Source organism: Bos indicus, chromosome 13, assembly GCF_029378745.1.
Source record: "Bos indicus isolate NIAB-ARS_2022 breed Sahiwal x Tharparkar chromosome 13, NIAB-ARS_B.indTharparkar_mat_pri_1.0, whole genome shotgun sequence".
Lineage (NCBI taxonomy): Eukaryota > Metazoa > Chordata > Mammalia > Artiodactyla > Bovidae > Bos > Bos indicus.
The window spans coordinates 46,320,705-46,346,527 of NC_091772.1; the positions used below are offsets into that span (position 1 = coordinate 46,320,705).

The window sequence follows — 25,823 nt, forward strand, 5'->3', positions numbered from 1 at the left end:
AACACTTTCACAACAACAGTTACAGAACATGGGTTTTTAATGAATCTCATACTGCAATGAAGACACTGAACATTTATGAACAATTACATCAACACAGTAAAAACACCTTCTTCTACACAACACTTAAAATGCACACTTTCCCTCCAAAAAACCTTATTTTTCACAGATTCAAGCAACAGATGATTTACATAGGATTCTTCAGTTCCAGAATAGGTACAGAATTTTCACTCTGCAGAAACTGATGTGCAGTGGCTGAGAAAGGGTGTCGTTTGTCCAACAACACACCTCTCAAGAAATTCTCTTGACACACGGTCTCCAGTAAACACACATTTCCTCCTCCTGTGACAGGAAATTCTGGACTCGTCGGCACATGGACAAAACCACTCCCACTTCCAAACACTGCTTCAGATGAGATCAAGGCAGTGGGCCACATGATTTCACTGCAGCCGCACGCACACACATCCCGCGCACACTCATGTGCACAAACAGGTGTGCACATACAGCACCCCCAGCTCCTTCGTGACGCCTGAAGACGCCCTGTGACCACAGTGGCGGGTCCCACTCCTGAGAAGGGCCAAGCCCTGGGGAGGGAGGGGGCGGGGGGAGGGAGATGGGGCTGCGTGTGGAGCCTCATCCACACGGCCACACGGCTGGCACACACGCTGAGTTCACTCGTTTCCCATTGTTTCAGCAGGCAGAGATCTGGGTAAGTCTGGCACAATGATGTGCAGACATTTTCCAATGTTCCTAGCAGTGACTCTAGTAAGACACTCAGCTGTGAGACTAAAGCAGGAGAGAGGCCGGTATGTGCAGGGGCAGGGGGGCAGCTCCAAGTGAGACCCAGGGTGGGGGCCATCCTCACACCGCAGTCAGGGAATACCGGACTCCAACATCAGCTCCTGATCCGCCACTGCTGTAAAGCTGCCCTGAAACTCCTGCCGTCTCACCCTCGCTCCTCAGGTCTCCCTCCCAGCCAGCCAGGAGTCTGACTGGGTCTGACCCCGACCCAGTCCTGACCATCCAGGGCCGAGAGGCCTGAGGTCAGCTACCATGGGGCCTGACCGAAGGACCCGCGGGCGAAGGACCAGCATTCAGGCTGCCCCACCTGTGACACCACAAAACGGAAGTGGTGACAGGACGAGGCCGACACGATGGCTTCCAGTGTCCCTCTCCGTGCCTGTCCCAAGACAGCCTCCAAGGGTTACAAACGGGGCAGGGAGAGGCTGGGGGGGCACTGAGATGTCTCGCTATCAAAGTGTAACTCAACAAGAAACACGACTCGTGAACACTGGACAGAAAGTCCTGAGAAGGCAGGAGCAACAGGCTCCAGGCAGAAGGGGCCGCTGGCAGCCCTTCCTGGGCAGGGCCATCGCTGCGCCCACCTCTCCTGCCTTCTGGATGAGTTCATTCCAGCTCTAAATCACAAGTGCCTGAGCCAGTAACAGTGACACCCCAAGTTTCCCAAATACTTCATGTCTGAGGTAGAACTCATTTATTTGCATTGCTGGCTCTCAGATGCCGCCAGGAAGTGAACCCACTTGGAAAAATGCAAACCCAAGGTGTAGAAAATAAATAAGGTTTGTCTTCAGGTAGCAGGGCCTTCTAGAAAGGTCAAGTCACATTCAATGGATAAGTCATCTGAAACTTCTAAAAACTGTTTATAACCACAGCTATAAACTAAAGTGCTTTAAATTTTACTTAATATCTGGAATCAGTGATTAGAACCATTCTATTTCAGAATTTGCCAGCATGAGATACCTCAGGAGATTGAAATGGTTTTCCATAAAAAGAGCAGAAATTTTTTCTTTTCAAAAGAAACTGTCCAAATGTTGCAAATTCAACATTCTACGCTTTTTTTAACTTCTAAAATCCAAGCAGATTTCACAACTGTAACAGAACACAGAGGTGAAGCTGAGTTAGCACACGCCAGAACCCCACACAGACGTGAGGTCTCTGCCCACTCCTGCCGGACAGGCACACATGCACCATCGCTCCAGAGACCACTGACCACTCACCCAGACGCCCCCCCCTCCTGTCACCCGACACACCAGGGACTCACTACACCAGCGGCCATGGAAGGGGCTCCACCTCACGGCCGCAATGCCCACACACACAAAACGGAAAGAAGCAACAGGGCACACCTCTGGACACTTCATGCAAGCTGGGTACAGCGAGGAGAGAGCACCCTGCTCAGGCCCACCGCCCACAGCCGCGGCGTCCCAGCGCCCAGCTAGCCGGCAGGCACGGTCCCCGGCCGGCGGGAGCCTCCGAACGGCCCTCACTTCTCCTGCAGCAGAGCTGGGATGTTGATGTTCCAGCCAATGGCCTGCCGGTCAAAACCGCAGGTGAACAGGTTGCACACAGGGTGGTCCTCGCTCCAGGCTGAGCCGCACACCATCCGCCGGTGGCCCTGCAACCAGGCACAGCGCCGTCAGAGCAGGGCCTGAGCAGGACCACACCCCCACGACCCGTCAGAAAGGGGGGCCGTGAACTGGACCAGTCAGGAGACCTCCTGTGCTGCTGGGGGAGCTGCCGCAAAAAGAGGGGTGGGAACACGGCTGATCTCAGTGCAGCCCAACCAGCGCCTCAGGACCCTTTCTCCAAGAACAGGAGTCAGACAGCAGTCAACAGGAAGAATACAGAAACGGCCCCTCTGGGATGTTTTAATGAATAAGTGAAGATGGATGATGTGGGAAGAAACAAATATAATTCACTCAAAGACCCTAAGTACCTTTGAACAAATAATTGGTTCAAGGAATAAAGGAGCTAGAAATATACCTTTGGTGCCAAATAAAACAAAGATAAAATAAGTAGCCTTTCAAGTAGATTCCTGCCACCTTCAGAATGCTGGAACAAACACTGAGGGCTATCTGGGGAGTTTAAAGTGGACACACTGACCTGTTACTATAATATATACAACAGGTACAGGGCAAAATTCAGAAAAGCTGACAGAAATCCCGTAAGTAAAACAGACTCTCAACAGAACAGCACCAAAATTCCCTCTGCAAGACGTCCCCATGGCGGGTGTCATCCACACACTGGGGAGGCCTTCCCGGGCCAGAGGCCCAGGGCCACCAGTGGAGGGACGTCCACCGCAGGATCAAGACCTCCCCTCCATGACCACTGAGAAAACTGCAGCGGGTCACCTGAGACAGGCACTGAAGTCAGGGCTCTGGACGAGAGACCACAACCGCCAGGCCCACGGCAGGACACTGGTGTCAGTGACCTCACAGCAAGGGGAGGGGCTAGGGAGCTGGGGAGTGGAGGGCCCAGAGCACCCCCATCAGGTCCATGCTCCCACTCACACCCCTCTGCTCACTGGGCCCCAGCGCTCTCGAGTCAAATGACCAAGTACTTCTGATGGAGACCTGGTAAGAAAAGGGTGTAAAATTGTGAACTTTCTTCTGCTGACTGCATGTGAGACTGTTGTTTTGAATGTACTTGGGTAATTAAAACCCACTGTGAGAATTAACTTCTTTCTTTCAGGAGGGGCTCCTGGAGCACTGAACACAGCCAGGCTGGCTGGGAGCTCCCCACATCAGAGAGCGGGCCCCGCCCCCAGCCGCCCGCATAGGCGGCCCCAGCACGCACCTGCCGACTGCTGCGTGGGAGCCTGGCCAGCCGCACACCCGACATGTCAAACAGCCTCACCTGGCGGTTGTCATGGGGGAGGGCGATGATTTTTTGGCCAACGCACACATTGATCCTACAATGTGTAGGAGAGAAAAGTAAGTTACGTAACCAACAGTGACAACACGAGTTTTTGACATTATAGGTGATAATGTAGTGGGGGTTTCACACATTCCACTCTTCAAGCCAAAACACATTAGCAAACCAAGGTGTTACCAGCCTATGGCATTAGAAAACGGGCTGAGTTACTCACCTGTAACTTACATGTGCTACACAGTAACCTCTGGCCAAAAATGACTCATTCTTAATTCTTAAAAAGCTCAATACACCAACCTGATTTTATACCCAGGTTTCAGTATTTACAGAATACAGAATGTGCATTAGAGGATCAATAAAATATATTTTCCTGGGAGTCTAAAGCACTTTTCCCAAGGCCCTACCAAGTGAACACAAGTTTACAGGAAGCCAACACATGCCACAAGCCCCCTTAAGGCCACCCTAATGGTCCATGGGGGAGCACCCATCACCTGTTGATGGCAGAGTCTGTGCGGATGGTGGCAATGGGGGACCGCATGTTCTTCAGGTCCCAGACCTTCACAGTGCGGTCGTCACTGCCAGAGACCACGTTATCTCCCACGGTGAACACGGCAGAGGTCACAGTGCTGCCAAGAGAGGGCACGGGGTCAGAACCTCATCAGGAAGTCCCTGTCCACAGTGCACAGCAGACACCCTATCCTGCCACCCCAGGGCCTGTCGGGCGGGCAGGGAGGCAAGGATGTGGACACCATGACTCATCAACTCCGCTCACTGGTTCTTCTGCTAACCCCCGCCAGCACACAGGGGCCGCACTGACCTCTCCAAGGCGGCCTCACCTCATCCCGGCAGTGGAGCAAGGAGCAGGCTCCCAGACAAGATGGGCCAGATAGACAGGACCCACCGAAATCTCTAGAGCAGACAATTAAACATCCATCCCAACTGAGACTTTCAGACAATTCAATCAGAGCACTGGAAAAAAAATTCATTCCAACAACAAAAAAAACCATTTAAAAAATGATCTGAACAGACTTCTCCAAGAGAGGTTTACAGATGAAACCTGAAAACAGGCCCATGAAAACGTGCTCAACATCACTAGTCACCAGGGAAATGCACACCAGACCCCAGTGAGCTGGTACTCCACACCTGTCAGAATGGCCGTCACCAAAGAGACAGCGATCAGTGTTGGAGAGGGTGGGGAGAAAGGGAACCCTCCTACAATGCTGATGCAAACATAAATTGGCGCAGCCACTGTGAAAAACATTGTGGAAATTCCTCAAAGACAGAACTATCATGTGACCCAGCAATTTCACTCCTGGGTATTTAACTGGAAAAAAAAAAAATCAAAAAGATACACACGTCCCAAAGTGCATGGCAGCCCTGTTTACAACGGCCACGACACAGAAGCAACCAAAAAGTCCATGGACAGAGGACTGGGTAAAGAGGATGTGTCCATACAGAGGGATGGACCTGGAGGGCACTGTGCTGAGGTCAAAGGCCGAGTGCGCCACAGGGAGAAAGACGGAGACAAGGGTAACCCCAAGAGCAACGCAACGAGTCACCCAAACTCCTCATCCGACGACAAGGACACAGTGCGGGCTTGAGTGGGAACCAGGTGCTGCTGCCCCTCAGGTCACAGGGCCATCAGGGCCCGGCCGCTGACAAGGCCCTAGGGCAGACACCTCCACTGCTGGCGACCTCCCTGTGGATGTGAGGTCTCAGGAGGTCTGGCCCAGTTAAACCTCAGTTAACACTGCTAAATTAGTGGGAAAAGTCCCCACAAAGCTTGTCAAACCCTGTTAATGAAATGCTGAAAGACGCTGGGTTTCAATGCATCAGGACCCTGACAGGTATCGTGGGGCATCAAAGAGAGAGGCTGGCTGCAGTTCTTCCAAGGACTGTCCTCCCAAGGCCTCTCCCACACGGTCCCTTGGGGCGGTGGAAGGCCCGGCCCCACCAGCGCCCACCGCCTCATTTATCCTGTCGCCGAGAGCAGCCGAGCGTGTGCCTCCAGCTGACAGAGCGGCTCCGCTGCCGCGGCACGCCTAGAACATTCGTTCCGCTCCCTCTGCGGGCCTCCATCAGCGGAGACAGAAAGCTGGGCTCCTCATTAGGACCCACAGCTGTCCCCCCATCACACAGGGAAGCGGCTGCTCTGCATAACAATCTGCTGAAACTTCCCAGCCAAGGAAGAAAGTGCACAATGTGGAAAATGAAGCCCGGAGACAGGAGGCAGCAACTCCTCTGGCACCGGCCGCAGGCGCCTTCTCACGCTGAAGGGGATGGGGCCTCCGACGGGGCAGAGTGAGAAGGCAGGGAGCACACATTCCAGCAACGGGGCCCAGGCAGACCCTCACTCCTCCACCTTTGCAGGCAGCGTAAGGGGCACGTGGAGTGCAGACCCAGGTGTGACGTGACACATGGCCCACGCCACCCTCCTGCCTGACAGTGCTGCTCACAAACCCACAAGGACCTAACCGATGCTGCTCACAGGGCTTGGGCAGCCCCCCACCTTCCACCCACTGGCCTCCAAGCTGTGCTTAAGACGCTAAGGTCCCCGAGGAGGAACCCATCCTTGGGGACACCCTGGGCCCTCAGAGCGCCGCCCCCACGAGCACTGGCACCCCCAAGTTAGAGAATGCTCGGCTCCCACAGTTCACGATCTCAGATACCTGAATGAGAAATGGAAACTCATCTCCCAATGACACAAACTTCTGAGGAGTCCTGAAAGGCCAGCTCCCCAAGGAGCAGACCCTCAGATAGCAAGCATTCAAAGGAAGTCAGGTTTGCACCACACCGATTCTTTCTAGGATTTCAAGTCTGGCTTCCCCTGGAGGAGGGCAGGGGACACTCCAGCAAGCAAGGCCAGACCTCACTTGATGCCCCTCTCCAGCCGCCCCCAGGCTCAGTGCAGACACTCCTGTCCACTTCACAATGAGGCTAAATCCCAGAACCGCTCCCTCGATCACCGCGTGCCAGGCCCTGCGTCCTACGAGAAAATACACGACAGAAGGTACTGACACTATCCAGCCAAGGGCCCTGACAAGGTCGCGTGCACACAGGCCTCAGAGCCGCATGCAGCACCTATCAGAAGTGACACGGGCTTCACGGAACATAACACGTGTAGAGGCGTGGGTGCGACCTCTTACAGGCACCACCACTGCCCCACCCTGCTCCCTGCCCCAGGGAGCTCAAGGCATCCTGCCAACACCTTATCAGGTCCAGAAGAAGTGCAGACAGAAATTTTTCTGTGAGACATCGTATCTTGTTTTCTTTAGACAAGAAAGCACCTGAGTTCACACTCTAGGAATAAAGTAAACAAGTGTATGAAAGGAATTTAGGCAAAAAAAAAGAAAAAACTCTGCATTCTCAGATATTTCTAAGAATGAAATATTCCGTGCTGAGCTAATTTCTGATTTCTTCAATGCCAGAGTTTATGGCACGTGTAGACACCATCAGCTGGGCACAGCCTGGAGTCATCGGCCACCCACGGGGGAAGCTTAATGACCAGTGACTGCCTCCACTGCTGGCCCCTTTTTATCGCAATGGAAACAAAGCAAAATGAAACTAAAAACAGGGTGACAACTCTGCCACACTCCACAGGAGGCGGTGGTGCTGGAGGGCTCCTCTCAAGTGCAGCAGGGGTTCCAGCGCCAGAGTAAGTTTCATGACAGTGAGAGCCGTTCACAGGAACGGCCCTGGATCCGACCCGCATGGCCGGAGTCCAGCCCCACTGACTGCACGTCACAGAGGGGCCAGGGCGTCGACCCCACCAGGCCATCCTCAGGTGGTGGTGGAAAGCACATGAACGCACAAGGACCGAGCCCATCAGACAAAAAGTTCTGGGTTTCGGCTAAGGCTGATGACAGAAATACATGAGAAATGAACTGCCAATAGTTGAAACTCCTGTGAGATTCCAAATTTTTCCAACTAAACATCTCTGTCATTTCCAAGAACAGAACACACTACAATCTCCACTTATCAGGAAAACAGCTGGTTACAAAAGGTTTCTAAAATTGCTTTTCAGTCAAATTGGTATACCTTGGGCCACCAAACGTTTGTAATAATACAGACCCCAAGCTTCACTACATAAATCCTGTTAAGATTCCTATTATAATGAAGAAATTTCATAATACAGAGTGAAAATAAAAGCAACATACCAAAAAGGGGGTGGGGGGCTCATTTGTCTCTTTCACAAATGTACAATGAAAACCCTGAACAGACACTCCACCCGGAGCTCTCTCTCCACCCAGCAAAAATAATACAGCCAGATCTCAGGGGGACTCGTCCTACAGACGTTCGTTTATCTTACACAATAGTGTTATATCTCAAACCCTACTTTCTGAAAAAGGCACAGGAGCCACGTAACAGTACCAGAAATAAAAAGGAGAAAACAGTATCTCTCCCAGCTCCTAGAGAAGCTGGGCTACAGAACTGAGTCAGTGATGCTGAAGCCTACACCGCTACATCTTGCCTTAGGAACAACCAGCACACAGAACACTCGAATTACCTGTATTTTGAGTTAAAGTACTCATATCACGGAAGAGTCCAACACACTTCACTAGAGAACTTGTGCTGAGTCCCTATAAATGAAAATATGCCCTAAGATGAGCTTTCCTAAAGTGTGTTCCACATCATAATAACATGAAACATGCAGTCACACAGTAAGAAACACTGCCTGTGTGTCAGCAACCATCCACTGAGAACCCTCCACAGGGACTTTCCAGGGTGACACAAGGGAAGAAGAGCCACACTCCTGAGAACAGCACACCTGAGTGTTTGTTTCAATGCTCAGAAAACCACTGGGTTAGGAGGATCAAGAAAACCATCCTAGAAAACCCAGTCACCTCCCAGCCCAGACCACAGTTAAAAAGACATTTATGCGACCAAGACTCACTCCGTGTGGCCCTGGAACACGTTCACGGAGTGGATGGAAGGGTCACGGAAGTCCCACAGGCGGAACGTCGTGTCGCGAGAGGAGGTCACCACCAGCCGCTGGGTCGGGTGCGTGCAGCAGTGCGTCAGCTCCTGGTCATGCCCTGTGGCAGATGGAAGACGCAGTCACAGTGAGGCCCCCGCCCGGCTCCCAGGAAAAGCAGCTGCAGGGACGGTGTGTGGGATCAAGGGGGACCCGTGTTCCTTCCCCTCGTGCATTCGAAAGAGCTGAATGAGCAGTGTGGGAGGGACACTCCTGACCCCGACGGATGAAAGGTCAGGAGGGTCTCTAATGGCCAAATGTGTGAGAAAGTACAGTTCTGAGTTTCGCATGTGAGAAGAACCTCTAATAACCCAAGGGGGAAGCACATGATGAGACACATCCCTGTCACTCAATGACAAAACGCACTGACAAGCAGGTATGAAGGCCGGTGGTGGGCACGGGGCTATACACGCCCTGCTGGACTCCTGCCCTGCATGTGGGCCCAACCTGCAGATGTGTGGGATGGTGTTCTGGTGATCTCAGTACATTATAACGCAAAATGGGTTTTGCAGATATGACTAAGGCCTCCAAATTGCATGGCTTTCAGTTAGTCAAAAAAAAACCCAGACTTCCTGGGTGGCCTGCCACAGTCAGGTGAGCCTTGAGAGAGACTCGCTCCTGCTGGCCCGGAGGAAAGCCAACACCATGTGGTGAGAAGCCTCTGTCAGGGCCGGGGGAGGGGGCCTGCAGCCGCCTCCAGGTACTGAAAGCTGCCCCCAGCCAAAAACTGGCAGACAAACGGCCACAGGAAAGGGATCCTTGCAATGGCAATAAGAGGACCGCAGGTCTCAGGTGAGGGCACAACCCCGCCAGCATTCTCATCCCGCCCACGACCCCCTGATAATCAGAGCGTCAGGAAGCACGTGCCCGAAACTCCTGGCCAAGGAACAGCATGTTATTTTAAGATACTAAGTGTGTGGAAATTAAATCCAAAAAAAAGCTAACACACCAACCACATTCAAATATCTACATACTGCACATCTCTAGATGCAATTACACCCCCTGAAGAAAAGATAAATTTAACCACTAATGGCTCCATTACTCAGGAGGATCTCTGAAAATCACAGCTGTGCCAACACTCAATCCAGACGAGAAGTCCCTCCCACACGACGCACCTGTCAGGGAGTGGACGAGCTCTGACGTCTCCACATCGTACAGGTTGGCCGTTCTGTCCCAGGAGGCTGTCACTGCCTGCTTCCCGCCAACCAGCCAGTCAGCAGCTATGACCACTCCCTGGTGGCTCTTCAGAGATGTCAGCGGCGCCCGGATGGTGGGACAGTCGCTGGACGCGTCAGCATCTGCATCAGGCTCGTCCTTGTCGGAGCACTCCACTTCGTCCTCGCCACAGAGCTGCTGCTGGGGAAGCAGAGGCAGGTCCCTGGGGATCCTGACCTTGCAGACCAGCCGCACAGTCAGACCGCTACCGCCTATCCTTCCAGGACTTAATGACCATTATGACCGATCCAGCGGGTGTCTGGCACTAAGTAAACATGCACACACACACCATGTAGGAGCACACACCACATGGACACACGTACACAAGGATATGTGTGTCACGTCTACAAACACGGCAGAGTTAAAATAAAATCTCTGTTAAAATAAAAAATATATACATAACACACTCAATTAAAAATGAATTCTTAAGTGGCTTCCCTGGAGGCTCAGTGGTAAAGAATCCACCTGCCAATGCAGGAGACATGTGTTCAATCCCTAGTCCAGGAAGACCCCACATGCCTCAGAGGAACTGAGTCTGAGAGACACAACTATCAAGTTCTGTGCTCCAGAGCCCGGGAGCTGAGACTACTGAAGCCCATGCATCCTGGAGTCTATGCTCTGCAACAAGAGAACTCACTGCAGTGAGAAGCCTGTGCATCACAACTGGAGAGGAGCCCCCACTCGCCGCAACTAGAGAAACCCTCACAGCGTGAACTCACCCAGTGCCCTGGGCCTGCGAGGACCCCCACCTGCGGGAGCAGCCCAGGGAGGGCCCCTGTGTGCATACCCCACAGAAACAAGATCAGATCAAGTCACCCAGGAGGAGGATGAGAGCGCACGTGAGGACCCAAAGGTGGCACTGAGCTGATGTGGTGCAAGTACACCCGACAGGACAGGTAGGAACTGGGCGGTCTGTGGTTTAAACCTGTGGTCCGTTCTTCTCAACATGCAACCTAACTTGTCACCAACATTAAAACTTGACCCACATGACAATGACATCACACGCCCCACTAACCTACAGGGTTTATCTCACATGAGAGACAGACAAGTTGTCTACAATCAAATATATAAAACACTACAAATTTAACCTAACCTTAAAATTAAAGGACTAACATATGTATATGTTATAACTTTTGTGGAAAAGATAAAGTAAACGTAACCACAGGCGATGTAGACAGACGCACGCCCTGGTCTGCTGGGCGGCCTGGCACCCGGCTGGTGTCCTGGCAGGCAGACGGTGGCCTCGCTTGGCCTCTCCTGAGTGCACGCAGGGAGAAGGTACAGGGAGCCCTCGGGTGCCTCTTCTCCTCCAGACACCAATCCTGCCGGTCAGAGCCCCACCCTGCAACCTCACTTGACCTCAGTGACTTCTTCAGAGGCCCATCTCCATGGACAGCCCCCCAGGGTGAGGGTTCTAAGCTATGAATTTGGGGACACACACATTCAGTCCACAACAGAAACCATTAAGTTCCTCCTAAAACTCACAGATGTCCAGAACCCACCGACATACCCCGGGTCGTGCTCTCAGGGTAAGTAAACGTGCTGCTTACACTAGAGTCGGCCGCAGGCTGAGGAGCAGGCAGCTGGACTGCATACCTCCACACATGGGCAGTCTGATCTCCAGAGGCTGAGGAGAGAAGGCGGGGCGGGGCAGTGCGTTACCGGCACGCAGACGAGCATGGGTGAGACCCCGCTAAGTCCACTCCTTGAGGGATCACAAGGGATTGACTTGACTTAAACAGGTTCTTCTGAGATGTTCCCAGGAATAGCAAAGGTGCCCAGAGATAATTACCTATAAAAATAATTCCCTCCATCCCAAGGTGGAAAGCTCTGAAGGCTCAGAGAAAACTCACAAGGCGTGGATTTCATTCTCCACCTGGCTAATCTAAGACGACAGACACCCAAGTCCACAGTAACTTGAGTGCACGATCCCGTCTGCTGAACCAGGAGGCACCTCGCCCCGGCAAGGGAGCAGCTGGTACCGAGACCTCACTGTCAGTAGCCAGGCTGCGAGGGGTGCTCAGAACCCAGGAAAGACAGAGGGCTGCTGAGAGGCACAGATGGCCTGCAGACATGCCAAAGGGCCGCCTCCACCCGAGACAGGAGCACTGTCTGGATTCCACTTTCCCTAGCTGCAAAGGCTGCAAAGCTCCCCAAAGCAGTGGATGGTAGCATGGGCCTCAGGGCATCAAAGTGTCCGACCTTCTGGCCTCTCGAGCTGGCATCCAGTCCCAGCCCCATGTGCCTCCTCTCCCCAGGCCACCACTCTGCCGGCTTCTGTCCCCACCGCAGCCTGCCGACACGTCTCAACCTCATCCCCCTCTCTCCAGCCCAGCTGTCCCTGGTCTCCCTCCGGCTCCCCAATCACACAACAAACAGCCCCCATAACAAGGCTTCACTCCCAGCTGACGGCTCCCCAGAGGTCAGCTCAGACGTTCACTAGCTGTCACCTGTCCACAGGTGCAGGCCTGTTCAAACCAGCCTGAAGATGAAAACAGGTACTCTGGTCCTTCACAGAAAAGCCTGCTGGTCACTGGTCTAGACACACACTCACCCTCCAGGTTACATCTGTGTCCCCAAAACACAACAGGGGTCCACAGGATCACACAGTTTTATGGGCCAACTCCTCACTGTGACCATGAAAGTGTTTGTAAGACCACTAGATGAGGTAGAGACAAACCCAAGAGACCACAGCTCTTTCTGGGAGGACCACTTGGGAAGAAGTGAAGACCTAAGCCCTGGAGGTGCCCAAGCCAGGACCGCTGACCTCCTTTCTGTGCACACAGGGACTGAGAGAGCCTGAGAGTCAGAGAGTGGGCAGCAGGGATAGGCTCTGTAAAAAGACCTCCAGGAGAACCGAACTAACTCGCAAGCCACTGCTGGTTAAAAATAACCCTTGGTATTGTTTTCTTTATTCATTTTTCATGCAACTTGTGAAATGTCTACTAACGACCAACTTCTGTGAATGGCACGGCTAATCCTGACGCTACTGATAAGAAAAGGAATGACAATTGTTTTCAGATCAGCAATAACTATTCAATAAAGAAAAAAAAAAATCAACATACCGGTGAGGGCCAACTGTTCTGATGGATGAAATTTTATGGAATTTACTGCAAAGTAAAAATATTGAAAAAACAGGTTTACAATAAGAATATATCATCAATATCTATTACAACTACAGTATATGTTGTAAAGTTAAATTTAAAAACTAAAGAATTATGATAGTTCAATATTAAGTCTTCTCATTCCGTTAAACTATGAATAAAGAAAACAAAGATACAACGCAAAATAACTAAATATGAACTACCAAACCACTCAAGAATCGGCTACACAGGAAAACAATACTTGATCTCTTAAACACTGAGAAGTCACTGAGGGCTAAAAGTAAACCAAGTTGAAAAAAGAAAACTTAATTACAAAAGGCAAAGGTAGATTATGGTGGGGGACACTGTTCACTGCCCACACGCCCACCCTTCAGAGAAGCCACGAGTTCACAATGTGCACAGAAATGAGACCACTACTCCCTTCAGGACAGCAAAGCTGGGGACTGCAAGTGAGGCATGTGCCCGGGGAGCCACGGGCTGCACAGGGCGGCGGCGAGGACAAGGAACACAGAGCCCGTCTCCCTTCTTAACAGGAGCCCTCTCTTGTCTAAAACCCAAAAAAGTAACAAACAATAAGACAGGCTATTTTTCTAAATGGAAGGAAAGAGCAGAAGATTTAAAACTGTTCCAAGTGGCTGACTTTGAGAAGTGGAGATGGCAGTGAGAAAGATGAGCACAAGGCCCCCATGGGTTTGTCACACAAGCTAACGCTTTCTTAATGCTCAGGCTGATGAGTACTCAGTATGTCACACCCACTGCAGGAGCAACAGCCCCCAGGTATGGTCCTGAGGGAGATGAAGGGTCCAGCTGGAGGGGACAGTGGACGAGGCAGGGGTGGGGGGCCAAGCAGGACCTGGCCCACAGCCCCGATGGGAGAGCAGTACACCCCCACTGATAGGACGGGAGATGTGCCAGGGAGGAGGGGGAGAGGAGGTGTTTACCCAAGTCCGTGGGGGACACAGCAGACCCTGGAGGCGGGTAGTGGACACAACCTCCAAGTCTGTGTGCAGGGTGAAGGGTGAGCTGGCCAGGGGCAACGAGACACAGGCCCAGAGCCGGGGCGCCAGAAGGAAGAAGGGAGAGTGGGACAGTCCATGGTGTCTGCAGCAAGGAGCCCAGCAGCCACCAGCACCCACAGGGCTCACATACAGCACCTCTGCACCACAGAGCCTCAGCAATTGGACAGCGCGAAGCCAGTGGACACACGTCAGTCCCAGACCGTGCAAGGCAAGAGGCTGAGGCCCAGCCCCCATAAGGGGACGCCCCGCGATCTACGGCTCACCTGACCCCACGTGGCCCGTGTACTTGGCGAGGCTCCGACCCGTCTCGATACTCCACAACAGAGCTGTGTGATCTGCAAGATCCAAATAAACACAAGTGAGCCGCTGCCAACATTAGTCTTTTTAATTAAACAGGAGGATAAAAATTCTAAACTGAGAAGTTTCATCACCACTAGTATCTCATGGGATTTTGCTCACACTCCTCTGTAATCCAACTGATGCAAGAGGACAGGGGGCCAGTGACCCGCCCGAGGCCATGGAACTGGCAGGGGAACCTGGGAACCTGACTCCCGGGGCATGGCCATGCGCCAGCACCAGGCCTGGGACCTGAGACACCAGGGTCCATGGGTCATGGGCTCCTCACCTTTTTGAAATAGTAAGACTTTTCAGAACATCAAGCTATATTCAAATGCAAACAGCACCCAACTCCAGTTCCAAATTATCTGAGATAACCCATGCTCTGTGGACCTCTCCAAAACAAAGATAAAAAGGACACTCATTAAGGAAACCTGACACAAAGTGCTGATTACCCATGTGAGATTTCAGAAGTCATAAAAAGGAATCTGTATCCTTTTTAAGCTAAAATTTCCAAAATAATCTGCGGTGCTCATGTATGAACACAGTTTTAAACAACAGAAAACTTTCTTCATCATTCTAATGACTTTACATTTCCTATTCCCACCCAGAAAGGCTGGATGTAGCACATAACTTCTCACAAGTTGGCACTCCTTTTCCACAAGCGAACACATTTTTAATTCCGGGAATTTTTTCTGAAGGGTTATTAGGTTATTAGCTCTCAGAAGACACTTCCTCTCCAAGGAGGAGAACGGGGCTCTCTGATGCCGCCCCAGGACTCCTGGCAGTGGAACCCCTACACCAGGCCAGCATGGCGCTGTCAGACCACACAGCATGTCCTTGGAGGGGCCTCTCGAGTGGGGAAAAGTGCAATACACTATCAAAGCAAATGTACGTGGACTATGGCTGACAAGAAAGCCAATCACAACTACCTAATGCCATGGAGAGGCAATCCACCCTGTGCCACTGGACAGCGTCCCGGACAGTGAGTGGTTCCAAACGCAGCCACTCACACGGATGCCGATAGGCACACAACTAAGCGTTTGGCCACACTACCTCCAGGAAGGCCCTGCCGCAGGCTGGGGTGGTTCCAGACTCACCAGCAGACGCCGTCCCCAGCACCACAGGCTGCGTCCTTGCCACACTGACATCCCAGATGCCATCCCGGTGGCCAATATACTCCTTCACAAGCTGGCACACTGCCCGGGATGTGGTGGTCTTGAAGCTGGAGACAATCTGAAATTGTGATGGAATTTATTGAGCAAATATGTTTCAGTTAAAAAAAAATATGTTTGGAAATACATAAATCATTGAAAAGTGATTTATAAATCAATGTGATTTATCAAAAGTGATTTATAAATCAATGATTTATAAATCAAATTTATAAATGATTCATAAATCATTGAAAAGAAAATTTAAAACGTTATAGCAACACAGTGTAAGTGCAGTTAGATCTCACAAAGCAGGGCAAAGTCCTTACAAAAGCCTCAGAAGAACCCTACAACCACCCCCCACTGCCTGCCTGCCTATCTGTGTACCTTACATGTCCTCATACACAAACCGAAACTATCACACAACATTTCCAAATTCTCAAAAAAAAAAAAAAAAAAAGCAGGACATAAAAAGTCAGGTAGGTACACCCCAAACCCTTAACACTAATTACTCTTACTATTGGGAGACCTGTATTTTCTTATTTTTAGTAACTCACACCAAACCAGGAGAAAAAGAATCTAAGGTGGGAAGGAATGAAAAAATAACAGGTGAGGTCACTGAGCACAGCCTCAGCCAGCCCTGCTCCTGAGGGGGAAGGGGGCAGGGCAGGGCCAGCGGACCCTGGCCTCAGGCGGCACACAGTCTGGCACAGACACTCAGGCCCAGCGGTCAGGAGGCACCGTCCGGGATGACCCACACAGCACGCAGCCCCACTTTCTCTCACAATGGAAGGGCCTGAGGGAGACGCTAACAAAACATAAAGGGTTTGGTTTTCTAACTGTTCTGGGATAAAAGATGGCTTTTCAGCCTTTAAAGTTAATCAGAATACTGAAATGGTAAAACCAAGTTTAAAAAAAAGTGTGAGGTATTCTACAGCTGCTTTAAACACTGATTTAGCAAAGCCCTAAAAATGCATCTATGTTTAATTTCAGTATAAACACTTAAAACACAATCCACTATTTCACCACCACCAGCATGAGCCTGCAAATGATTCCTGACACAGTGAAAGGCTGAAACAGACTTCCAGCAGAGAGACTCACTCTTCAGTACACACTCCTGACTCGGCTTAAATGTAAAAGGAGGGACAGCACTTCCCAGGTGGTCCCACAGTCAGGACTCTGCGCACTCACTGCCAAGTGCACGGGTTCCATCACTGGTTGGGGAACTGACATCCCACAAGCCATCCAGACACTTTCAGGAGGGGCGGGGGCAAAGCTCATGACAAGTGGTGGGCAACTTCTCAGATACCACTGTTCTGAGATATGAACTGCCCCCACTTGCCCAGCAGAAACACGGGTCCATGGCCAAGACTTGTGCCAACCACATTTCCAGTGAAGCTGGAAGAGAGGGATTGCGATTGATGCCACCAAGCAGATGGTCTCAGGCACCGCTTCCAGGTACACGCCACATTCTGACCACTGAAGCACTGTTTTCCAAATATGGACTCAGGCATAACTGCACAGAGGCCCATGAGACTGAATTACCTCCAGGGAACACTTGTGATGCAAATGCAGAAGGATGCTTCCGAATTATCCTTTGCACTAAAATAAAATTTAAACTCTAAAAAACAAAGGGCTTCCCAGGTGGCGCTTGCTGTAGTTCCCTGTCAGCGTTCAGTTGCTCAGTCATGTCTGACCCCACAGACTGCAGCATGCCAGCACTAGGTGGCGCTAGTGGTAAAGAATCCACCTGCCGATGCCAATGAAGGAGATGCAAGAGATGCGGGTTTGGTCCCTAGGTCTGGAAGATCCCCTGAAAGAGGAAATGGCAACCCACTCTGTATTCTTGCCTGGAAATCCCATGGGCAGAAGAGCCTGGCAGGCTACAATCTATGGGGTCTCAAAGACTTGGGAGAGTTAAAAAACTGGCTTAAAACTCAACATTCAGAAAACTGATCATGGCATCCGGTTCCATCACTTCATGGCAAACAGGAGAAACAAAAGGGGAATCCATGGCAGATTTTATTTTCTTGGTTTCCAAAATCACTTTGGACAGTGACTGCAGTCATTAAATTAGAAGATGCTTGCTCCTTGGAAAGAAAGCTATGATAAACCTAGATAGCATATTAAAAAGCAGAGACATCACTTTGCCAACAAAGGTTCATATAGTGAAAGCTATGGTTCTTTCCATAGTCATGTACAGATGTGAGAATTGAACCATGAAAAAGGCTGAGTACCAAAGAACTGATGATTCTGAACTGTGGTGTTGGAGAAGACTCTTGAGTTCCTTGGTCTGCAAGGAGATCAACCAGTCAATGCTAAAGGAAATCAACCCTGAATATTCATTAGAAGGACCTATGCTCAAGTTCTAATACTTTGGCCACCTGATGCAGAGAGCCAACTCACTGGAAAAGACCCTGATGCTGAGAAAGATTGAGAGCAGGAGGAGAAGGGGACAACAGAGAATGAGATGGGTGGATGGCATCACCGACTCAAACGGACATGAGTGAGCAAACTCCAGGATACAGTGAAGGACAGGGAAGCCTGGCGAGCTACAGTCCATGGGGCGCAAAGAGTTGGACACGACTTAGCGAGACTGAACAACAACAACAAAGAGAGGCTTTTTCACAACAAAAGAACCTTATCTTTATAAAAACCCATGTGAACAATTTCACAAGTTCCTGGGAAACAGTTTGCTGGTTAGCCTGTGGTGCTGCCCCCACAGGCCTCAGAGCCAGTCCACAGGCCCCAGGAGGGGCGGGTCTGCTGGGGGTGAGGAGATTGAACCCATCCACTCCTCCAAGAACACTTGCTGCAGCAGAGGAGACCTGGACTCCGTTTCACCTTCACTCTTTAAGGTGTGTGCACAGGCTACTAAGATCGTTAATAGTATGTTTCTTATAAATTCAGATAAATTTTTAGTCTCTAAAATGACTGGGGCTTTTAGTATTTCTAATACATTTTTTAAAAGCAATTATTGTACACATCCTTATCTTTGTTCAAATCTTAAATTTTACTACTCATGGTAAGAGGTTGACTCTATATAATCCTTTCTTCCTCTACTTCAGAAATGATCAGAAAATTGTGGAATTCTAAGACCATACACTGTATATATAAACTGGAATAAACAATATAATTCAAAACAACATAAGAAGTTAAATAAGAATGTAATGTCACTTGACATTTTTAAAAAGTACTTTAATGTTTATTTAAAAATTCAAAACTACTAAATGTAAGCTAGATATAACAGAACAAAAAAATTTTAGTAAGCCACTTACATCCTAGAGTTATCAAAGGAAACACAAGAAAATGTCAGCAATATTCATGTTTTTTAAAAAACAAAAAGTTACCAAAGACTTTCAAATAAGCAGAAATAGCCTAAGACTGAAGCTGCTCCTTGAATTGCAGTTCATCTCACTGTGGATACAAGCTTAAGTTACTTAAGGGAAAAATAAAAAGCTAACAAAAAACTATTTATGCCTTCATAGCAGACTCACCACAAATTTCAACTTCCTCCTAATATTAAGCAAAAGTACTATACACTCGTTTAAGGCAGGTAATTTATTTTGTTTATTCCAAATACCCCAAAGCAGAGATGCACACAATCACCTCAAAATATTACTTCATAGTAGTATTCCGCCAGAGATAAACTAATTTCCAAATAATTAAATCCTTGCCATTTTAAATGATGATTTGTAAAACAGCAAAATATGACAAATGTCTCTATTCTGCCTTTGGACCTTCACTTTTTTATCATACTTTGCAAACTAAAGAAGAGATGAACTAAAACGTAACTACAACTCACAATGTAAGTTCCATTGCTTTATACCCATTTGTTAGCTTCTCGGAATTCAGAATCTCCTCATCAAGCCACATTAACAATAAAAAATGTACTTTCCCACAAAAAAGACCACACCTACTAACACATGCTGTGTCAGCCACAGTAAGCAGCATAGGTAGCATCCAGGTGCCTCTGCCCTGGAGCCACTTAACATCGACAATACTTGTCTTAAATATTAGGTTCCTCTCTTCCCATCGCACTACGTGCAGACCCACACACTCATGAAGGCCCGAGAGCCACACATACCTTGCTGGTGGAGGCCTTGTAGGTGGTCTTCAGTTTCTGAGAAAGCTGGCTGGTGCTGTGACTGGCTGCAGAGACACAGAACCAACCGTCAAGAAATCACACAAGCAAGAATGTCAGAGCTGGGACGGGGAGATGGCTCAAGGACACGGAGGACAATGCAAGCCCGGGGTGTGCCCACACCAGCAGAAACATGGGCTTCCTGGAGCCTCCTCGTCCTTCCACACCCGGATCCAAGGGATGCTACTCAAGCTTGCTGACCATGCAGAGGAAGCGAGTCTGCACTGGAGTCAGACTTTCTCCCTGCAGTCACCTGCAGGAAGCCAGCCTCACCTTTCGTCTTGAGTTGGCCCTTACTCAGTTCTGCTCCATCGATCGCTTGTCCTTCAGCTGCTAAGCGCTCATTAAGAGTCTCGACTTCTCTACGCACTGAAAAGTAAAATGTGCTTTTCAGGTATATTCACCAGTTCCAAAACTGAGTACATAAAAATGTTGCATGTTAGAATTGTCTAAACAAGCACGTGAATGATATACCAGTAAACAAGAGGATGGCCACAGAGTTCCAAAAAACTCAAAGACATTCCAAAAACACAAAGTCCACCACTCATGCCACCCCAGAAAGACACTGTGCTACTGACCCCCAAACGGGGCTCCTGGATTTCAACAGAGTTCGTGTCCTTTGTACTTTATTCTGTGCACTTAAAAACACTGTTCTGGTCCTGTCTGAAACTCAATAGAATACTTACAGTCTCGCCTGAAATCATTAGGGGAAATGTACAATAACAAAACCTGACTATCGTTACTGTTGTCTGCACCAGAGCGTCAAGTGAAGGCTACACATCTCAAAGACTAAAAGTTGAAGGGAAAAAAAGAAAAAATTTAACAGTGAGGAGTTCCCTGGCGGTCCAGTGGTTAGGACTCTGGGCTTTCATTGCCAAGGGCCTGGGTTCATTCCCTGGTCGGTGAACTAGTCATGCAAGTCACACGGTGCGACCAAAAACAGAAAAAAAGTGAAGAGAAAAGTATTGAATCACAGTGGACGTGAAGAAGGAAGAGGAAGGCAGGAGATGGGGAAGAAGAGAAGCAGACGCAGGGTGCGGGAACGCAAGATGGGGCCTCTGTCCTCACTCTGCAGGGACCTGCAGTCACAACCCACTCCAGCAGGAGACAGACGCCCCCAACCCCCTGCCCCCAGACCCTGCCCTGAGTGTGCGGAGCTGAAGATAGTAAACAAGTGCCATCATAAGCCCCCCCAAACACGTCAAAGCAGAAAAGAAAAGGGGTACAAAGGTGAATGTGACCCAGAGATGAAACTCTCAAATATCCATATGGAGAAGTGACAGGTTATAAAAGTATTTCAAATAAGAGCAATACTCACATTCTAAGTTTTCAATATAAAGGTTTTCAAATTCTCTTTCTATTTGACCAAACAGTTCCAGAAGAGTACTGCGAACCGAGGAAGGCAGCTTAGAATCCTGCAGAGAAAAAAGGTTGTGCTGAAAGTGAACGAGTAAGTGAATGAGGAGCTCTGACACCGAGCACTAGTACACTTTTTCCAAAGGGAATTACATATTTTGTTTCTTCTACGTAAACACTCAAAAGAACTTCAAGTTTCAAATTCCTACAGCTGAAACTAAAACCAAATTGTGTAAATGGTTTCCCAGGATGGCACAGGTTTTGAGGCCAAGCAGGTCTTCAAACACGTAACTCCCTTTACAAGGAAAGAAACAAGCCTATTTAAAATCTCCGAGTTTGTGGGAGATGAAGCTAAGAACAGCCCTTATGCTCCAGCATGTGGCATCACAAGTCAATCTTAGTAAGTGGTACCTCACAATCCTCACATCCACTGTGCTCCAAGCAGAGTAAACTGGACACTTCCTGTAACTCTGCTGCTGCTAAGTCACTTCAGTTGTGTCCGACTCTGTGCAACCCCATAGACGGCAGCCGACCAGGCTCCCCCGTCCCTGGGATTCTCCAGGCAAGAACACTGGAGTGGGTTGCCATTTCCTTCTCCAGTGCATGAAAGTGAAAAGTGAAAAGTGAAAGTGAAGTCACTCAGTCGTGTCCAACTCTTGGCGACCCCATGGACTGCAGCCTACTAGGCTCCTCCATCCATGGGATTTTCCAGGCAAGAGTACTGGAGTGGGGTGCCACTGCCTTCTCCATTCCTATAACTCTACTCAGCACTTAAAGATTGCTCCAAGGAAGAAAAGTGAATTCAGCTGTAAGAGTGAAAGGTGAATCAGCTGAATGAAAACACCAGCGTGGAAGGTCCCAGGCCTCTGCAGGGGCTTCACTATGAAGCTACAACTCAGTGAAACTTCTAGAAGTCTGCATTTTCACGGCTGGCATGGAAGAGGCAGGCCCCTTTCCTGGCCTGGGTCAGTGCTTCCAGTGCAGACATGGGTTTCCCACTCCATAACTAGCACCGCTGCCTCCTTGCTTCTGATTCAAGAATCCAATTCCCATAAAGGCTGCCCGACAGTTAAGCCTGTAATCCCGTCCAGAGTATCGCCTGTGGCTCCACTCGGAGCCTGAGGCCCGCCACACATACCATGCCAGGTGCCCACATCCAACGCCATAACCGCCGTTGCTGCCGCAGGACCGGGCCAAGCGCCCCCACCAGCCCAGGGAGCTGCCCGTCTGCCCACAGGAACCGACCCACCTGCAGGGTTCTGAATGACCCTCACAAAGGGGTACCCGAGAGGCAGCTGGCTCTACATCACAATGGGGATGGCGCGGAAGCCCTGAGAACACGGGCCCCTCACACAGAGTTACCCCCAAAGATGCCATCAGGGGCAGCAACAAAGGGTCACTGCTGGAAACTGAGATGACTAACAGTTTAAAAGTCCCTTAGACAACCTGCACTGGCCAGTGGGGGAGCTGACGGTCACATGTGACTAACCTTAAAACTAGGTCAGTCACGATTTTTAAATTCCTCTGTCCCAACAGTCACACGTGGCTCTGGGCGCCCATACAGGTAGTACAGATCTAGAACCTTCCACCACAGAAGTTTCAGTGCACAGCTCTGGTTCAAGCATTCCTTGTCAGAAGAGACGAGGACACAGACACCAGCGAGGAGGAACGTGTGAGGACACAGATTGGGTCCATATCCAGGAAGGAAGCCTCAGGAGGACCACCCTGCCCACACCTGACCTCCAGCTGCCCACCTCCAGGATGGAGAGAAAAAAGCGTCTGCCATTTAATCTCCCATCTGTGGCACTTGGCTGTGGCCATCCGAGCTCACAAGAACAGGCAAAGCCATTCTGGAGGCCCCTTCAATCTACAATTTTATTTCCAAATTAAGTTAAAATGTAACCAATTCATTATTCACCCAGTCAGTACATAAGAGGACCCTAAGTGAACATTTCCCACCCACCAGCAACAGCACCACTTTCTGAGCACACATAGCTGCATCCTGCCAGCACATGTTCCACGTCCCAGCTTCTTAGGTCAACAGCAAATGAGCCAATTTCTCAGATTTACACCATATTTCCCTGTAACATTGTGGTGGATGAATCAGTTCTAACTGCAAAGGAATGATTATCTATATCTACATAGATAGATAGACAGATATGGGGGGGGGGGGTGGGGCAGGTCATCTTGGTTCCCTGACCAGGGATTGAACCCATGCCCCCTGTGGTGGAAACTTGGGAGTCCTAACCACTGGACCACCAGGGAATTCCCAGTATTCATACTTTTACTACCCTGTAAAGATTACACCTGCCAAAGTAGGAAACTCAAGAGACACGGGTTCGATCCCTGGGTCAGGAAGATTCCCTGGAGAAGGAAATGGGAACCCGCTCCAATATTCTTGCCTGGGAAATCCCAAGGACAGAGGAGCCTGGCGGGCTACAGTCCGTGGGGTCGCAGAGTAGGACATGACTTGAGCGCACATACACACACATACACTTACGCCTATATAAACATATAACAGATATATCTACAATTTATTTTACTATAACATATGCTTTTATTTAGACTTAAGAAACAATGTTCTTTTAAAAACCTAACGTTTTACTCATTACAGAAGAACTAGAAAAAGAAGCAAACTTATCTTTGTCAATAAAATATTAGATCACTTAATAAAGGGGGCATCGAATTATCAGAAAGACATACAATGTAATAAGCAGCAGATATACTCACACAGCAGACACAGGATAAAGCCAAGAAAAGTTAGTGAAAGATCAGATTCCAAGAACTCCTCAGAGAACAAAGATCATTATACCTGATTCTGCTCTCCTCTTGAGGCTCTGAGACAGAAGCCTAAAAGTACTCTGTCAATCTGCCTGTGCAAAGAATAAAAACTAGCCGACTATCACACCCACATTTATTACAATATGTAACACACTAACCTAGAAATTGAATTCTGCCTCTTTAGGCTGTTGCATTTGACTGTCATTTTCACTGGTCTATGGGGGGCCTGCTTGTTTTGGTAACCCACACTTTCCCTCCACTTTGGAGATCTGTATACACTGGGCTATTTTTTGAACACTGCCAACACGATTCACATCTTCACCATTCACTCACCTGTCCCTCTAACATGTCTCTGGGCAGGCCCGTCCTCTCCTGCTCTGAGCTGTTAGTTCTCCGTATGGAAAGGCTATGAGATTTGCGCTTCTGTTTTGCTTGGCGAGCAGCTGAACAACTCCCGCTTTCTGTGGGCATTACTTCTGGAAGATGAGGTCCTGGTCACTCCTGCAAGAAGCTAAACAGGAACAGGAAAAACAAGTACGGTATTTCTGATATGGCAAACTGAAATGAAGGAAAAACAGGGGTTAGGGATGAAACTGCCCACTGCCAATTTCCTTATTATGTTAACGTTTACTATGTAAATTAGAACGTAATACATTCACATGTTTTAAGGTAGAGACCACAGCCTTTGTTAAACAGGTAACTTTTTTATCAAATTTCATGAACACCCTTTTAAAAAATCAACAGCAGAGAAGGGTTTAAAATAGAGAACTCTCCCTTAGCCCACTCTCTGCAGACTCCCCGACTCCCCTGGGGAACCAATTCTAACTGCATTTTCCAGCTACAGATTCCAGAGCTATGCCCTCCTAGAGAAATCCGATGCAAGCCCCAAAAGCGACTGCAGATTTTCTAGCAAGCACATTAAAAAGGTAAGGACAAATAAAATTTTAATGCTTTATTTAACCCATGTTTAAAATACTCTCATCTGAGTCAAGTAAAAAACCCAAATGAGGTCTGTCAGCATTTGTAGGCTCCAGTTTCCTTCTCACTCACAACACCGCTCACTGGGAACCGGCCACGTTCGTGGGGCTCACCTATGGTGAGCACCACCGTCATACCATCATACAGCACACAAAATCCTGCATGGCATTCCAATACCCACGTAACACATTTTCCTTTCCCCATTTTGGGCATTATTCATTTCCTGCTACCATGAACAACTCTTCTCAATACAATCACATTACTTAGTTAATATGACTCTAAGCAGTATATTTACACAGGACACACTCCTTCTTCAACTGCAAATTAATATTTTGGATATCACTTATTTTCTGCTCTCACTGCTCCCTCCTTCTCCCAGAATACCTTTGTGAATGCAAGTAATTTTAACCATATACTTATACTTCTTCCTTCTTCAACAACCGACAGTATCTGTAGGTCCTCACTGTAAAATGGCTCTCAGTGTCCCACCTTCTCTGGAGCCAGCCCACAGCCCTCCACTCCCCACTCTGCTGTGGCAGAGTGCGTGTCCTCTGGGGATCCTGAGCTTAGGGCTCTCAGCCCGCCCCCGCCAATGGACCACAGCCACCTCCTGTGGACTGCTGGCGCTGCTCCCCTGTGGATGCAGCACAGCTGTCTTAACCATGCACCTGCTGCAAAGAATTCTGGCCCTTTCCAGTTTCTTACTATTACAAATAAAGCTACTATGACAATAACATAGGTTTTTGCTGAAACTCCAATACTTTGGCCACCTGATGAGAAGAGCTGACTCGCTTAAAAAAGACCCTGATGCTGGGAAAGATTGAGGGCAGGAGGAGAAGGGGATGACAGAGGATGAGATGGTCGGACAGCATCACCGACTCAATAGACATGAGTTTGGGTAAACTCCAGGAGTTGGTGATGGACAGGGAGGCCTGGCATGCTGCGGTTCATGGGGTCGCAAAAAGTCATACACGACTGAGTGACTGAACTGAACTGAAGTTTCTACTTCTTCTGACTCCTGTATGTTTACAGGAAAAAAGAAACTAACAAGTTTTTTAAAATGTTTGAGATAATAATTCACACACAGTCCACTCTGCC

General features: G+C 49.2%; 1 protein-coding gene across 7 annotated transcripts in view; it reads right to left on the minus strand.

Annotated features, from left to right (window-relative positions):
• Nucleotides 1-19: 19 nt before the first annotated feature.
• The window catches only part of WDR37 (WD repeat domain 37), a 36,657-nt gene continuing 10,853 nt past the window's right edge, over nt 20-25,823 (minus strand). For 2 of the 7 annotated variants that reach the window (XM_019973325.2, XM_070801118.1), the window contains exons 2-14: nt 24,081-24,258; nt 20,929-21,025; nt 19,884-19,979; nt 19,554-19,618; nt 15,416-15,551; nt 14,243-14,314; nt 12,922-12,966; nt 11,407-11,483; nt 9,757-9,997; nt 8,561-8,702; nt 4,158-4,292; nt 3,592-3,706; nt 20-2,410 (exon numbers count right to left, since the gene is read on the minus strand). In XM_019973325.2, the coding sequence (XP_019828884.2) occupies nt 2,279-2,410; nt 3,592-3,706; nt 4,158-4,292; nt 8,561-8,702; nt 9,757-9,997; nt 11,407-11,483; nt 12,922-12,966; nt 14,243-14,314; nt 15,416-15,551; nt 19,554-19,618; nt 19,884-19,979; nt 20,929-21,025; nt 24,081-24,218 (1,491 nt within the window). In that variant the 5' untranslated portion in view covers nt 24,219-24,258 and the 3' untranslated portion in view covers nt 20-2,278. Of the gene's footprint in view, nt 3,369-3,591; nt 3,707-4,157; nt 4,293-8,560; nt 8,703-9,756; nt 9,998-11,406; nt 11,484-12,921; nt 12,967-14,242; nt 14,315-15,415; nt 15,552-19,553; nt 19,619-19,883; nt 19,980-20,928; nt 21,026-22,104; nt 22,239-24,080; nt 24,259-25,823 lie in introns of those variants that run through there. The other 5 variants (XM_019973323.2, XM_070801119.1, XM_070801122.1 and 2 more) reach the window with 5 other exon arrangements.